General features: G+C 41.4%; 1 protein-coding gene and 1 pseudogene across 1 annotated transcript; one reads left to right on the plus strand and one right to left on the minus strand.

Annotated features, from left to right (window-relative positions):
• The first annotated feature begins 408 nt into the window (after positions 1-408).
• Positions 409-14,276, plus strand: DSN1 (DSN1 component of MIS12 kinetochore complex). Its single transcript, XM_030309658.2, has 11 exons — positions 409-701; positions 2,091-2,139; positions 2,364-2,690; positions 4,744-4,817; positions 5,700-5,772; positions 7,883-7,970; positions 9,629-9,688; positions 10,090-10,164; positions 11,328-11,475; positions 12,824-12,911; positions 13,488-14,276. Exons 2-11 carry the CDS (start codon positions 2,106-2,108, stop codon positions 13,568-13,570), a joined length of 1,050 nt encoding a protein of 349 aa, XP_030165518.1. The 5' UTR covers positions 409-701; positions 2,091-2,105; the 3' UTR covers positions 13,571-14,276.
• Positions 6,942-7,092, minus strand: LOC115510136 (annotated as a pseudogene).
• Positions 14,277-14,844: the final 568 nt, after the last annotated feature.

Genomic DNA, 14,844 nt, shown 5'->3' on the forward strand with positions numbered 1-14,844 from the left:
CATTTCGTCCTGGGAGAGACCAGGCCCGCGTTTTTGTAACTAACAATGCAAAGAGAGGGCGGGGACCATGGCCTAACGGGGGCAGGGCATCAGATGCCCTGTGGCCCACTGTATTCCTTTGGCAAGTACCTCTCTGGGCCTCGGCCTCCCCAACTTCAATGGGCTCTGGGCGTGTCAGACACAAACGACAAGATGAAGTGGCGTCCAGTCCGTAGATGGGGACTCCCTGGGCGCGGCTGGGGAAATGGGTTACGCTGCCCGATTTGGACCAGTAAGGACTCGACAGAAGCGGTCAGAAGACCGAGGCTTGAATACTAGTCTACGCATGCGCTTCCAAGGAGGCCGGCGTTCTGCGCACGCGTGCACGGACGCGAGAGGCTGCCAACTACGCATGCGCCCTTGATTGGCGGGACTTTTCGGAAGCGGAGGCGCGGGTGGTGGCGCGGCTCGCGGACTGCTCCGTAGACGGCCGCAGTGGCGCAGAGGCTCGAAGGGCGACCTGTGGCGGCGGAGAGTGATTTGCGGGCTTGTATCTCAGGGGCGGAGGCTGCGGGCTAGACTGGCGTCTTCCCGAGGTCAGGAAGTCGCAGACCTTTCCACCACACCCTCACCAGCTTCCTTGGCGTCGGACGTCTCCGCCCAGCCCAGACCGGTCGCCGCCCCCAGACTTTGGGGACCTGGGGCACTGCGGCCTCCTCCTGGTAAGAGGATTCCGAAGGGTCGGCCGCGCCTCTCGCTCGGGGCCTATTTTCAGAGCCGGGGGTCTAGACTGCAGAAAGGTGTTTGAGGGCTCAGGGTGGGTCACAGGCCTGGGTTCGAATTCCACCCCCGCCCATCCCCCCATGGCTGTCTCCAGTGGGCCAGGCTTTTGCCCTTCTAAACCCCACCTCCCTTATCTGCAGGGAGGAATTAATGACAGTATTTACCGAGCTGTGGAAAGAGTTAATCGGTATAATGAGCTATGATGCAAATAAAACGCTTTTGAACATACGCAGATCGTGGCATATAATTAGCGCTTAACAAGCAGCTTAACAAATGACATTTGTTGCTGTCATTATCCAGGCTTGAATCTGTGATACAGCCCTAACTGTGGGGATGTAGATCCTTGACTTACTCACACGTTCTGTTACCTTTCCCAGCTGTTCCTCTCTCTATATTTCTCTTTATTTAGAGTCTCCCCCTCCCCCCATACAGATTTCTGCTGGAAGGGAGGGGTAATCGCGGAAGATGCAGAGATGCCTCAGCCATGTCCTTCCTTGCCTTCCAGTTAGTTGTCTGTGACAGCCACTGGGAATACAGATATATCCTGGCTGGGGAGGAAAACTAGGGGGTGGAGCAACCAACTTTGCCAAAAGAGAAGTGGTTGGAAAGTTTCACATTTGAGCTAGATTAGAAAGGTTGAATAAGTTTTACAGGCAGTGTGTGTAAAGATTCAAAAGTGGTGCAGGGGCTGGGAGTGGCAGGAGGGAGCAGGATGGGTGAGTTAGGGCTAGTTTATGAAAGGTATGGAAGATGCTGGAAGACTCTGCTGCTGTCCAAAGAATGGATTGGAGAGGAGCAGTGCTAGATGTTTGAGGACTAGTGGAGAGGCTGTAAGATTATTCTGGGGAGGGAAAGGGAGATGGTGGAAGTTCTGAGAGTGGAACTGGCAGTGGAGAAAAGCTTTCCAGAGACTGTTGGAGGTAGGACGGACAGGACTTTGCATCTGGAGATTAAATACAAGAAGTAAAGGGTGATGTGATTTTTCTAGTTTGGAAGACCATGCAGATCATAATGCCATCTAGAATATTAGGGATTATTTAAAAAATAATTGGTAATAAAGGAGGGTATGTGTTAAGGGAGACATAAGTATTTTTAACGATGAATTCTGTAGAAAGTCAGTACAGGAGGTGATGAACCCGCTGGTAGTCTCTGGAGGAGGTGGAGGAGGTGAAACTGGGCCTTGTCATGTAGGTAGAACTTCATGGAGCAGAGATGAGCAAGCAGTTCAGAAAGGCTGAACAATACAAGGTCTCTTCTGGGGTACTAAAGCCTCATTGAGACTGGGGCTGAACTGTGGAGAACAGATCGCTTTGTTTTCCTATTTTCAGGGTGCTTCATCCAGAATGACCTCAGTATTTAGATCAGAGACCATGGAAGGTGAGTATTGTAGTAAAATTGCTCTTGCTTTGGGTTCAGGTTTCTAAGCTATAGATAAACATTTCTCTGGCTCCCTGGTGCATCTAGAATCATATTTACATGTTTGCAGAGATGCTTCCTCACTGTTTCTGTGATCTGGGGCATACATTTTCTTTGTCCACCTTTTTGCTCAGATGCATAGTTGTGGTGGGTTTGATTTTGTATTTTGACTTTTTCATAACAAGTGCTAGAAGAAGAACCGGTGACATCTAAGACTCATGATCATCAACTGGAATCGGATACCATCCCTGTGGAAGTGTGTAATAAATCACCTGCCTCCCTGGAGATAACTCAAGGCGTTTCAAAGGAAAGAATTTACCTTGGCTCTAGCCCTAAAGTGGGAGGAAGTTGTGATCTCAGCCACCAGGAGGGACTTCAGTCCAGGTCCCTTCATTTGTCCCCCCAAGAACAATCTCCCGATCATCAAGATAAGAGTCAATCTTGGAGGCGAGCAAGTATGAAGGAAATGAACCGGCGGAAGTCACTGCCTCCCTTTCATCAGGGCATCACAGGTGGGATGCTATGTACCTAAGGCAGTGGAGTTCCAGCTCAGATAAGAGGCAGTGAGTTATGGCAGAAAGAATGTAGTGGGATTACCTGACTTTGCTACTTACTAGTTACGTGACTGAGCAAATCATGTCACCTCTCTCAACCGGTTTCCTCTTCTATATGGGGGATATTCTAAGATCATAAGCACTAATGTCAAACACCCAGTAAGTGTTCAGTATGACTGCTATTTATATTAGTAGCTGTCCATTGTAATCTCTACCATGAACAGAAATTCTAATTTACAGTTGTTCAACTCTAACAACTCACCTCTGCTAGGAGGAGAGGCATTAAAGATTTCTTTGTATGGCTTTCTGTCTCATTTCCTAAAGTGAAACAGAAGGTGAGTGGGTTGCTACCAGATTTTAAGCTTTATAACTGAAAATCTTTCAGAGGGAAGATGCATGTAAAATATCTCGGTGAAAACTAAGTTTTTAGATATGCCATATTTAAATGTGATTTGTGTGAGTTTACAATAATAATTGTATCTCAGTAAGCATTGAAATACAATATTTAATGTGGAAAGTCCAGCACATTTCGAAGAACTTACTAGTTGTGTAACCTTGAGTAGATTACTTAATCTCCTTTGCCTTATGGTCCCAATCAGCAAATGGGATGAAATAATATCTATTTCACACGGTTGTGTGAGAATTAAGTGAATTGATACGTATGACACAGTACTTGGCCATATAGTAAGTAAATAGCTCAAATGTTAAGCTATTGTGATTATTTTAAAGATATTAGTTCACTTCCAGATGACCTGATGTCTAGAAGGAAATCTGGGTAAAAATAGCCATTTAGCTTATCAGAAAATTGCCGCCACACTTGTGTTCATGCACTTGACCCCACAGGTGTGCCAAGACAACAGCAGCAGTTCCTTAACTAAGGTCACCCCTACCTCCGTCTCTGTTCCAGAGCATGTGGACCTAAAATTCTGTATAACGGAAAATCCACGATGTAAAAGATTGGTTATTCCTGCCCACTTGCCAGGTTTCTCTGGTTATAGGCAGAAGGTATCCTGTTTTTTCCACTTACAGCAATGAGAAATAATCAGGAGACAAGAAATAAAAACACTTGAAGCCAGGTGTAGCTGGAGGACAAAAGTACATGTATCTCAAATACTCAGAGCACACTTCCTTTGCTGTATAATAATTGATGTTTTGGGACATAATTTAAAAAAAAAGTGTCTATATCTTGTAGTTGTTTGAGGATTTAGTGGTGTAATTAATGTAAAATGCCGATCTAATTCAGGCTGACTCACCATGTGACCTTGGGCAAGTTACCCATCACCCGGCCTTTGTCCCTCAGTGTCTTTTATAAAATGGAATTGATAAGATACTTCCCTTCAGTTTTAATGAAGTGTGCATAGCATTTAATGAAGTGCCTTTTATATAGTAAGTGTTCAACAAATTATTAATGTTATTATTAGGTCAATATAGAGAGGCAGCATGGCTATTAGTGGGAAACTACACTTTTTTGGACTTGGGATTGAATTCTGGCTTCACCAGTCTCTGGCCTCAAACAAGTAATCTGCCCTCTGAGCTTCAGTGTTCCCTTCTGTAAAATGGAGCTCATAATTTACAAGACCGTATTTAAAGCACATTGCAGGGGTGCCTGGCTGGCTCAGTTGTAGAAGATGCGACTCTTGATCTCAGGATCTCCACGTCCTGAACTCAGGCCCCACATTAGGCATGGGGCCTACTTAAAAAAAAACACACTGTATCTGTCATAAAAATGCTCAGATGTTCTCATTTACTTTCTTTAAGTGATGACTATAAAACATCAAAAAAATTAAGTTATTTTTTAAGTTATTTTTCATCTATGTTGTTTAACAGACAAGATTTTAATGTAATCTGTAAAAAGTTCTTAATAACTTTTTGAAGTTAAAGTTAGAATGCCTGGAGTTGAGCTGCATCAAGAAGGAGGAAAGTGGTTTTTTGGGTTTTTTGGTTTTTTGTTTTTTTTAACTTTGCTAACTGTGTTAGTATCCAGGTCCTTAAAGTGTGATTTTTATGTTAGAGCTCAGCAGATCTATCAGTGCCAACTTAGCAGAAAGCAAACGGCTTGGCGCTCTCCTGCTTTCCAGTTTCCAGGTGAGATTCTTAGGACTGGGAAATACTTTCTTTTTTTTTTTCCAACTGTTGCTGTGATGGCCCCAAAGAGAGATCAATACTGTGTGTGTGATGCCATCAATTAAGATTAAAAGGTGTTTCGGGGCACCTGGGTGTCTCAGTTGGTTAAGTGTCAGACTTTGACTCAGGTCATGGTCTCGCAGTTCGGTTTGTGGCTTCAAGCCTCACATCGGGCTCTGTGCTAACAGCTCAGAGACTGGAGCCTGCTTCCGATTCCGTGTCTCCCCCACTCTCTGTCCTTCCCCTTGGCTGTTGTGCACGCACACGCTCTTTCTCTCTCTCAAAATAAGGATTAAAAGACGTTTCTCTCTAGTTGTATTAATTTAAAAGCCAGATTTAATCAAAGCAGCAGCTGATTTCTCTCTGGACTAGGCTCTCTACCAGTCCCACTGGTGCTGCTGCTGCTAACTGAGCAGCTAATAGTCAGATTTCTTCAATCTAGTATATTTTGTCCATTGACAGCAAATGATGGGAATTTAAAGTGCGTGAAGGTCAGTAAGTTAAAGCAGACATTTGAGGTCTGACTACATAGTGGGAATTATATGGCTAACTGGTAATTACATCAGTTTAGATAAGAGCATCATTTGTGTTAATTAAATGGCCATGTTTCTCTGAACTGAAAATCATAATGTATAGTCTGAACAACAAAGAGATTTTTCCTGATCTACTTATTTGTATGAAAAATGTTAGGTATAAAAACTAAATCATGTTTACTTTCACATTGATTAAACATGAAATTACATGAACTCAGGACTGGTCTGAAAAATCTTTGTTGTTGTACTGAAAATGCTTTTTTTTTTTTTTTTTTTTTTTTTTTTTTTGAAAATGCTTTTCTTTATTTAGTTCTCAGTTCAGAAACTTGAACCTTTCCTAAAGGACACTGAGGGCTTCAGTCTTGAAAGTTTTAGAGCCAAAGGTAAGTTACTAAGAATAAATGAGCAAGCTTTGGCCTTGGGCTTTACCTCCTGTTAAGGTCAGTCGAAGCCCCACTTTCAGGATCCCCACTTATAGGAGCTGCTGGCTCACAAAACCAGCCCTCCCTTTATATTTTAGAATTGTGTTTAAAAAATAAGAGTATATGCTTATGACATTCAGAAGGTATAAAAGTGAAAAATAAGCTTGCCTCTCACCCAAACCAGGCCACCTCCTCTGTACAGAGGCCACTATAACCACCAGCTTCTTATGTATCATCGCAGAGATCTTGCTGGATTTCCAACATTTTTACATTAATATCAAGTGAATAATGCTCTCTGTACTCTTCTTTACCTTGTCTTTTTTTTTTAACCTAACAGTTTGTCTTGCACATCATTCGGTATTGCACACATAGAACTGTTTTGACAGTTTAGTAGCCATACAATATTTCATTTTATAAACGTACCATATATGATTTAGCCAGTTCTTTACTGATGGGCTTTTAGGGTTTCCAGTCTTTTTCTATTACAATGAATGGGTTAATGAACATCTTCTTACACAAGCCTTCAGGTACATATGCAAGTAAAAATAAGATAAATTTCTAGAATTGGAATTACATAGGTCAAATGAAATGTTAGGAATACCAGACTGCCTTCTAGAAATGTTTTACCAATTCTCCTACCAGTAATATATGCAAGTACCTATTTTTTCATACTCACAATAGTTTTGTTTGTTTTGTAATTTTTTTTATGTTCATTTTTGAGAGACAGAGCATGAGCAGGGGAGGGGCAGTGAGAGAGGGAGACACAGAATCTAAAGCAGGCTCCAGGCTCTGAGCACAGAGCCTGATGCAGGGCTTGAACCCACAAACTGCGAGATCATGACCTGAGCTGAAGTCGGACACTCAACTGACTGAGCCACCCAGGCGCCCCATATACTCACAATAGTTTTATTAAACAATTCAGATTTTTTACTCTTTGGTAGGTGATACAAAGTATTGTCTAGTCTTAATCTGTGGTCCTTTCTCTTTCAAAGAAGATAAGCATTTTTTCATTTTTTTAGAGCCATTTATACTTCATTTTCGGTGTATTGTTTGTATCCTTTGTTTTGTTTTTTTTAATCCAAAATGTATTGATTGGGATCATTTCCCACTCATCTTGATTCAGGTTGCTTTTAGTGCTGCTTCTGTGTGAAGGAGCATCCTTCTGTAAGCCTCGCTTCCTCCTGTAGGCTGGCAAAGGACAGTGGAGCACACAAAAACTCATGTTTGTGCATGGCTAAAGATGGTGGTGATTTTGTAGCATCATGGGCACTTCACGTCCATGAAGTAGGAGTTGGGGTTCTGCACCAGGTGCTTCTTGTGCTTCCTCTTCTGGGAGGCCCTTCATGACAGGATGTTCTCGTGGGAAGGTCATCACTGCCAGAAAGGCTCCTTTGTTCATTTTTGAAAATTGGGATGTTGGCTTTTTTATAGTGATTTGTAGGAACTGTATACATTAAGGAAATTAGCTGTTCATGTGTGATATACGTTACAAATATTCTCTCTCAGGAATCCATTTTTAACTTTCTAGGAAGTAGCTATTTATAGTATAACTACACAATTATCCAGGGTCAGAAAAATTCAGTGTTACCTACTTAAAAGACCTAGAAATATATGAGCTTCCAAGACTTCCAAAGCTAAGCAGAGACAAGTCTTTCCCTTATGCCCGTAATTCTTTATTCTCCTTTAACATTTTTCATTAAGCTCTTGCCTGTTGCCTGACTTCTGTAATATGTTCTTCTTTTCAGTGCAGGCTTTTGAAATCTTGGATAGAATGTAATGTCAGTGCATGTATACCTTTTAAATGCTTTTTCACCAGTCAAGTATTAAAAGAAAAACTATCATACATGTCATAAAGAGGAATTGTCTTCCATTTTATCTATACTGGCCCAAAGAAAAAAGATAAAATCTTTCTGCACATTTATACTACTACTTTGAATGGGTGAGAAGGCCAGAATGTAATAGGGGATCCTAGAGCTAAGACCACCTTAAGTATGTTATGTCATTGTCAGCAGCTTGCTGTGAAAATTCATATTCTTTTTATTTTACAACATGTACTTTATTTCTCTTCTAGCATCTTCCCTTTCTGAGGAATTGAAACATTTTGCAGAGAGCCTGGAAAGTAATGGAACTTTACAGAAATGTTTTGAAGATTCAAAAGGGTGTGTGCAGTTCCCCTTCTGTCCTAAATGATAATTAAATGAAAACTTTCCATTATAATTAGTTTGTTCATTCACTCAAACATTTATCCAGCATCTTATACACACCAGGCTCTTCTAGATGCTGGAGATAAAGTAATACGTAAGTCAAGCAAGTTCTCTCTTCTTACGGATTTTAATAGAGACAATCAGATGAATACATAGAAAATAAAGATTTCAGGTAATGATAATCTAAGAAGTCAGTAACTATGATAGTGGTTTGAGGGGGTGGGCAACTTTAGCTAGTGTTTAGAGAAGACCTGTAATGAATTGACCTTTGGACTGAGATCTATAAGACCTGGGTAGTGAGAAGGAACCAGCCATGGAACGATGAGGGGGAAAACATTGTTCAGATCTTTGCTAGCTATGCAAGTTGGTGGTAAACTATGTTCTTTAGCTGTTGGCAAGCAAGACTATTAGGAGAATTTTTAAAATTCTAGCCCCAAACTGGTAGTTCCTCTGTAGGGGCAAGGTCCAACTCTCTACCTCCTGTCCTGCAGCAAATCCTGTCACTTGGGCCTACATCAGAAACTTTTTAATTTTGACTTCACAAAGATCTACTTTCTCACACACAGACCCTTAGAATTAACATTACTATTCAGGGGATGAAAAATCTGTTGGCTTGACATAGTATCCCTAAAAATGCGGTGTATTTAAGCCACTGGCTGCTGCATCCAGGCCAGAAGTGATAGAAGCTGTGTGTCACAGACTTTGGTAGAGAAACATGAAAGGTGGCACAACTAATTTGTCTTGCCAGGTAGAGTACCAAGTACATCTGGAGGATTTTGGCATTTTCAGTGCCTGCTTTCCATCAGGATTAATCATCCAACTGAGCTAAGCCATTGGTATGAGTAAAATACAATCTCTGTCCACTGACAGCTTAATTTTAAGTGTGAAGACAAGAAGGTCATATACAAAAGTATTGTTGGGCCTTAAAAGATGACGTAAAAAGAATAGACTGAAAAATAATATGCAAAGGGGCACCTGGGTGGATCAGTCTGTTAAGTGTGCTACTTCGGCTCAGGTCATGACCTCACGGTTTGTGGGTTTGAGCCCTGTGTCAGGCTCTGTGCTGACAGCTTGAAGCCTCAAACCTGCTTCAGATTCTATATCTCCTTTGTCTCTCTGTCTGTCTCTCAGAAATAAACATTTAAAAAAATTTAAAAGTGATGTGAACAAAAGTTTGGAGATGGAAAACTCCAGATATTTGAGGGTGAGGCCGAGTGAGATTATATGGGCAGAATAGGTGAAAGGCAATAGTTGGAATCAAAGCTAACAAGCTAATCGGAGCCAGAACATAGCCTTAAGTGCCAGGTTAAGGAATTTTGACTTTTATTAGGAATGCAGTAGAGGGTCACAGTTTTAGACAAGGAAAAAAAAAGGAATATTTTAGTGAAGGTTAATCTGGCTATGGGTCAATTGGAATTGATGAGAGAAACAGAAAATAAAGCGACCACTGAGGAAACTTATCTACTACAAAAGTGAGAGCCCAAGAATAAATACTTGTTGAAAGATAAATTCTGAACATCTTTTATTGCCATTAAAATTATGTAAGACATCCTATTAAAAGCAAGTGCTCTTGAAAGATTTATGTTGATCTTATAATCCTATCTGTATTCCAGAAAAGCATCAGATTTGTCTCTGGAAACATCAGTGGCTGAGATGAAGGAATACATAACAAAGTAAGTGAAAATGATCCTTTATTGGACTATCTAAATTCATCTAGGGAAAATAACTAGTTCTGGGAGAAATGAATAGTAAATACCCCATTTAGAGTGTCAATACTGGTGTGTAAACACTAGAATTTAGAAAGCTGCATATTGGGATCTTGTGGGCTGTACTCTTGGCCAGTTTCATAGAATGGAGTCTAGGAAATAAAAGTGTTAATTTGACTTTAAGAACTCAGGTTTGATTTGATTAAATAATATCCTCTGAATCACTCAGGCTTTCTAATCCTTTAATGACCTTTTTTTTTTTTTCACATTTTAGAACCAGAGCAGACACCTAATGTACTTACTGTGGCCTTGAATGATTCAGAATGTAATCAAAAATTAACTGAATGTTTTTTTTCCTGATCCTGTAGATTTTCTTTAGAACGTCAGTCTTGGGATCAGCTCTTGCAACAATACCAGAAGGAGGCCGAAGACATCATTTCCAGGTTAGATCTGTGACTGGAAATAGGAAGCCATCTTTTTACCTTGTGGAATTTGAATTGATTTCAGTTCTGTTAGCACAGATTGAATGATGAATCCTTTCTCACAAGCCAGTCAATTCATCAAAGCTCTATAAAATGTGTTATTAGCACTCTAGGGTTATAAATGGAGAATTGAGGGATGGGGAGGAAGAGTGAATATCCCTATTTTTGGTCAAAGAACAGAACTGCTTCTGTGCCCGTGGCTGCTATTACACATCCTGGGGGGAGACAGGCACATCTCTGCCTTCTACCAGGGCACCTGGGGTTGGGCCAAAAACAAGGGACTTCAGTTTGCACATGGCCTTTGAGCTGCAGGTATGGGAGAGAATGCTCTCCAGGTCCTTCATGGAGATGCAAGGACATGGAAGGGGTGATGAAAGAGGGTGTACAGAAGAGAGAGGAACTTTGTCTGGGTCTTAAAGGCATAAGAAAGTGGGAAAGTGCTAGACTTGATTTAGTTGGTCATTTAAGCCAGTGATTTTAAGCTTTTTTTCCCAAAAGAAACTCAGCTGGGCCCAAATATAAAATGTAACTGTGGAAGTGTCTTCTTAGTAGAGAGGTGCTTTGAGAAACATGGTTTGAAAAACTTCTCCAGTCTAGGCATTGATTGTTACCATTTACTTTATTCACCCCTTACATGTGCTGTTTATGAAGATAGGTAATATATAAGATGGCAGTTTCAGAATAAAAACTTTTGTTGTGGCCTAGCTTGTTAGTTAAGAGGAATGCTTCTGGAAGCCGACTGTCTCTGTTCAAATACTTGTTTCTTCATTCTGTGATTGTGGGCAAGCGACTTAATCTCTAAACCTGAAGTTCCTCACTTGAAAATGGGGGTGGTAGTAGTGTCTACCTCATTGGGTTATTGTAAGTGTTAATTGAGGTGAAATGGCAGGGTCTAGCAGTCAGGAAATTGTGGGAGTGATCAATTTTCATGCACTCTCCATCATATTCAGTTATTGTAGATAATTGAAGTGACCCAGCATTTTTTTGGAAAAAGATTAGAGACCTTGATTTCCAGAAAGAAATCCCCAGGTCATCGTTTTTTCCCCAAGTTGTTTTACATTATCTTCCCCCAGAAAATGATTATAAAATTCCTTGAAAGCTCTTTTGTTCTATTTTATTTTCAGAGAATCAGTTGAAACCAAAGTTACCGAAGTTGAAGTGGAACCTGCAACATATCTTGGGTCTTCCCAGAGTGAAGTCCTTCACACAAAGCCTGACTACCAGAAGATATTGCAGAACCAGAACAAAATCTTTGATTTTATGGAGTTGATGGTTAGTTGGCTCATGTTTATTTGGTTATTTGGTTTACCTATCTTGTCATCCTTGGAAATTACGAGACCTGGAGAATATGTGTAATAAGTATATTCAGCTCTAACTTGGGGAAACATGGAGAGACAATCAATCAATCAATATTTATTTATTTATCTATCTATCTATTTATTTATTTATTTATTTATTTATTTATTTATGGTGTTAAGAGCCAATAAAGCAGAGTAGGGGAGAATATACAGGAAGGGCAGCAGGTTGCTGTATAGAGCAGTTGTTGATTATTCCCCTAAGGTACCATTTTTTAAAAAATGTTTATTTTGAGGAGAGAGAGCATGTTCACAAGTTGGGGAAGGGGCGGAGAGAGAAGACCCCAAGCAAGCTCCATGCTGTCCGTGCAGAGCCTGACACGTGGCTTGATCCTATGAACTATAAGATCATGATCTGAGCCGAAATCAAGAGCCAGACACTCAATCGACTGAGCCACTTAGGTGCCCCTGGTCCTTCTAAGGTGCCATTTTAACAGAGACTTGAAAGAAAGGAGGAAGTGAGCCATGAGGACATTTGGGAGAATAGTATTGTATCACTCCAAGTATCAACAGGAAGCAGATGACACTTGATAAAGGGTAATTGAAAAAGTGATGTATAAAGTGTGGGTATTGAGGAAACCAGAAGGGTTAGTTGAAGTAACCTGGGGCTCAGAGGCAGCTGAGCTCTTACTATCCCTAGGACTGAAGGGCGGAGGGAGGGAAAAGAGAGCCATGACCTGCAGCTAAGAGACAAAACTAACTCAAGATGACCCTTCCAGGAGCCTGGGTAAAAATATCCTGACTTCATTCGTCTCCCTTACACATGGGCTTCCTCTTGGCTAAACTGACCCAGATGTCAGAGGACATGGGATCCTGTTTGAGATTATCCACAGTAGTGGCCCCGGGGCATAGGGCAGCATGGAGAAGGGCAGAGTGTGGATCAGGAGGAGCAAACAAAATGTCTGGCAGAAACATTCCAGGTTGAAAAAGAGCAGGGGCGCCTGGGTGGCGCAGTCGGTTAAGCGTCCGACTTCAGCCAGGTCACGATCTCGCGGTCCGGGAGTTCGAGCCCCGCGTCGGGCTCTGGGCTGATGGCTCAGAGCCTGGAGCCTGTTTCCGATTCTGTGTCTCCCTCTCTCTCTGCCCCTCCCCCGTTCATGCTCTGTCTCTCTCTGTCCCAAAAATAAATAAACGTTGAAAAAAAAAAAATTTAAAAAGAAAAAGAGCAAAGGCAAAGGTCCTTAGTGGGAGCTTGCCTGGCGATTTTTGAGGAACATCACAGAAGCCACAGACCCTTACAGCTCACATCTGTCTTTCCTGTGCAGATGGATGAACTACAGGGATCAGTGAAGCAGCTGCAGACTTTTATGGATGAAAGTACCCAGTGTCTCCAGAAGGTGTCAGTACAGCTTGGTGAGTGTGTGTCTTGAGGGGACTAGAGATTGCACTATTTTCTGTATGATAGCCCTTCACATACAAACTGCCCTTCAAAGCATGTGGTCTCAGAGTAAGGCCTATATCAGATGATTTCTTTTTCTCCCCTCAAAATAATTATTGTGCTGTGGGTACTCAAAGTTGATGGGAACTTTCTGGATGTAAATTCCACAGGAGCACAGTAGACTGAAAACTAAGTCCCCACAAACCCTCATGTTGTTTTAGTAAATACAATATTTTTAATATCTATTTGCCCTTTTTCCTCTTCATTCTTCCAAGAATCCACTAAATGACACTGACATTACTTCCCTGTTGCTTTTCCTGGCCTCCTCCAGCCCCAAATTGTTTGCTATATATACTTTAATTTTCTTACTATGTTGTATTATGGTTGTAGTTGCAGCTGGCTTTCCTACCAGACTGCTCTCTCCTTGAGGACAGAGATTCTCTCGTTTGTCATTGTAATGCCCTTCAGTGTCTGGCATAGTGTCCATACACCAAGTTTTCAATAATGTTATTTGAATTCAGTTGAAATTTACTTTTGTCTTTCCTCTGCAGGGAAGAGAAGCACACAGCAGTTAGATCCGTCACCAGCTCGTAAACTGCTCAAGCTTCAACTGCGGAACCCACCATTGCTCTAGATCTTGTCAGTGACTTCATGCAGCTTTCCTGCCATAAGGTGCTCCAGAGGAGAGAAATGGAAGAATGCCCCAGCACATGGTGATTGCATGGTGGTCTGAGCTGGTGATAGCTGCCCTGTTGCCTTTGAGGATAACTGGCTGAATGTAGAGTACTTCAGTTTTTTTCTAAAAGTGACAGAACTTATGCATCTGAAAGAGTAGCATAGATACTTTTTCCAAGAATGTGCAAAATGCTTGCAACTTCTATTGTGAAGTGACCTTGAGAACTAGTAGTCCATTCTTTTAAATATCCTTCATGGGCAGAAATCTTCATTTTGTGAAGGTGTGTTTTAGGTTTTGAAACAATCCAGAGTCATTCAGGACCAAATCCAGGGACACATTTTAGGGGTCAAGTTGGATTCTGGTAGGAAAGGAATGGGACTGATTTTCTGGTATGGCCCTGAAGGTGATTTCAGGTAGTGAAGTTTTGAACATTGTTTGCATCACATGGCTACGTGTATCACTTCACACGATGTCCAAATTGAGAAACACCACTTATTCTCTGTCCTGTTATCTACAGTGTGCTTTGGCTTTTAATATTGAATTGATATCCTAAATCCTGGATTCATAGCACAAAGAGGCTAAGTACTATTTTTCATTGTTCTCTATTTTTAATAATTTGCATTATAAAATTGCACATTATTAAAAGCTTTCTTTTGTCTTTGTGTATATTTTGGGTGTATAAAAACCTTTCTTAAGGGGACCCTGGGTGGCTCAGTCAGTTAAGTGTCTGACTTCAGCTCAGGTTATTATCTCGTGGTTCGTGAGTTCAGGCCTTGTGTTGGGCTCTGTGCTGACAGCTCAGAGCCTGGAGCCTGCTTTGGATTCTGTGTCTCCCTCTCTCTCTGCCCCTCCCCACTCATGCTCTCTTGCAAAAATTAATAAACATTTTTTAAAAATGGCACAAAAACAGACACTCAGAGCAATGGAACAGAATAGAGAACCCAGAAATGGTCCCAGAAACATATGGCCAACTAATCTTTGACAAAGCAGGAAAGACTACCCAATGGAATAAAGACAGTCTCTTCAGTAAATGGTACTGGGAAAACTGGACAGCGACATGCAGAAAAATGAACCTAGACCTCTTTCTTACAGCATACACAAAAGTAAAAAAATGGATGAAGGACCTAAATGTTAAGACAGCCATCGAAATCCTAGAGGAGAAAGCAGGCAAAAACCTCTTTGACGTTGGCTGCAGCAACTTCGTACTCAACACATCTCTGGAGTCAAGGGAA

Source organism: Lynx canadensis, chromosome A3, assembly GCF_007474595.2.
Source record: "Lynx canadensis isolate LIC74 chromosome A3, mLynCan4.pri.v2, whole genome shotgun sequence".
NCBI lineage: Eukaryota > Metazoa > Chordata > Mammalia > Carnivora > Felidae > Lynx > Lynx canadensis.

What these genes read in the sequence shown, in the direction of transcription:
- DSN1 (XM_030309658.2), top strand. Translation starts at nt 2,106, where the DNA reads ATGACCTCAGTATTTAGATCAGAGACCATGGAAG. An exon ending in CTTTCATCAGGGCATCACAG is followed by an intron (nt 2,691 to 4,743) that starts GTGGGATGCTAT and finishes TTTTTATGTTAG; the next exon opens with AGCTCAGCAGATCTATCAGT. An exon ending in TGAAAGTTTTAGAGCCAAAG is followed by an intron (nt 5,773 to 7,882) that starts GTAAGTTACTAA and finishes TTTCTCTTCTAG; the next exon opens with CATCTTCCCTTTCTGAGGAA.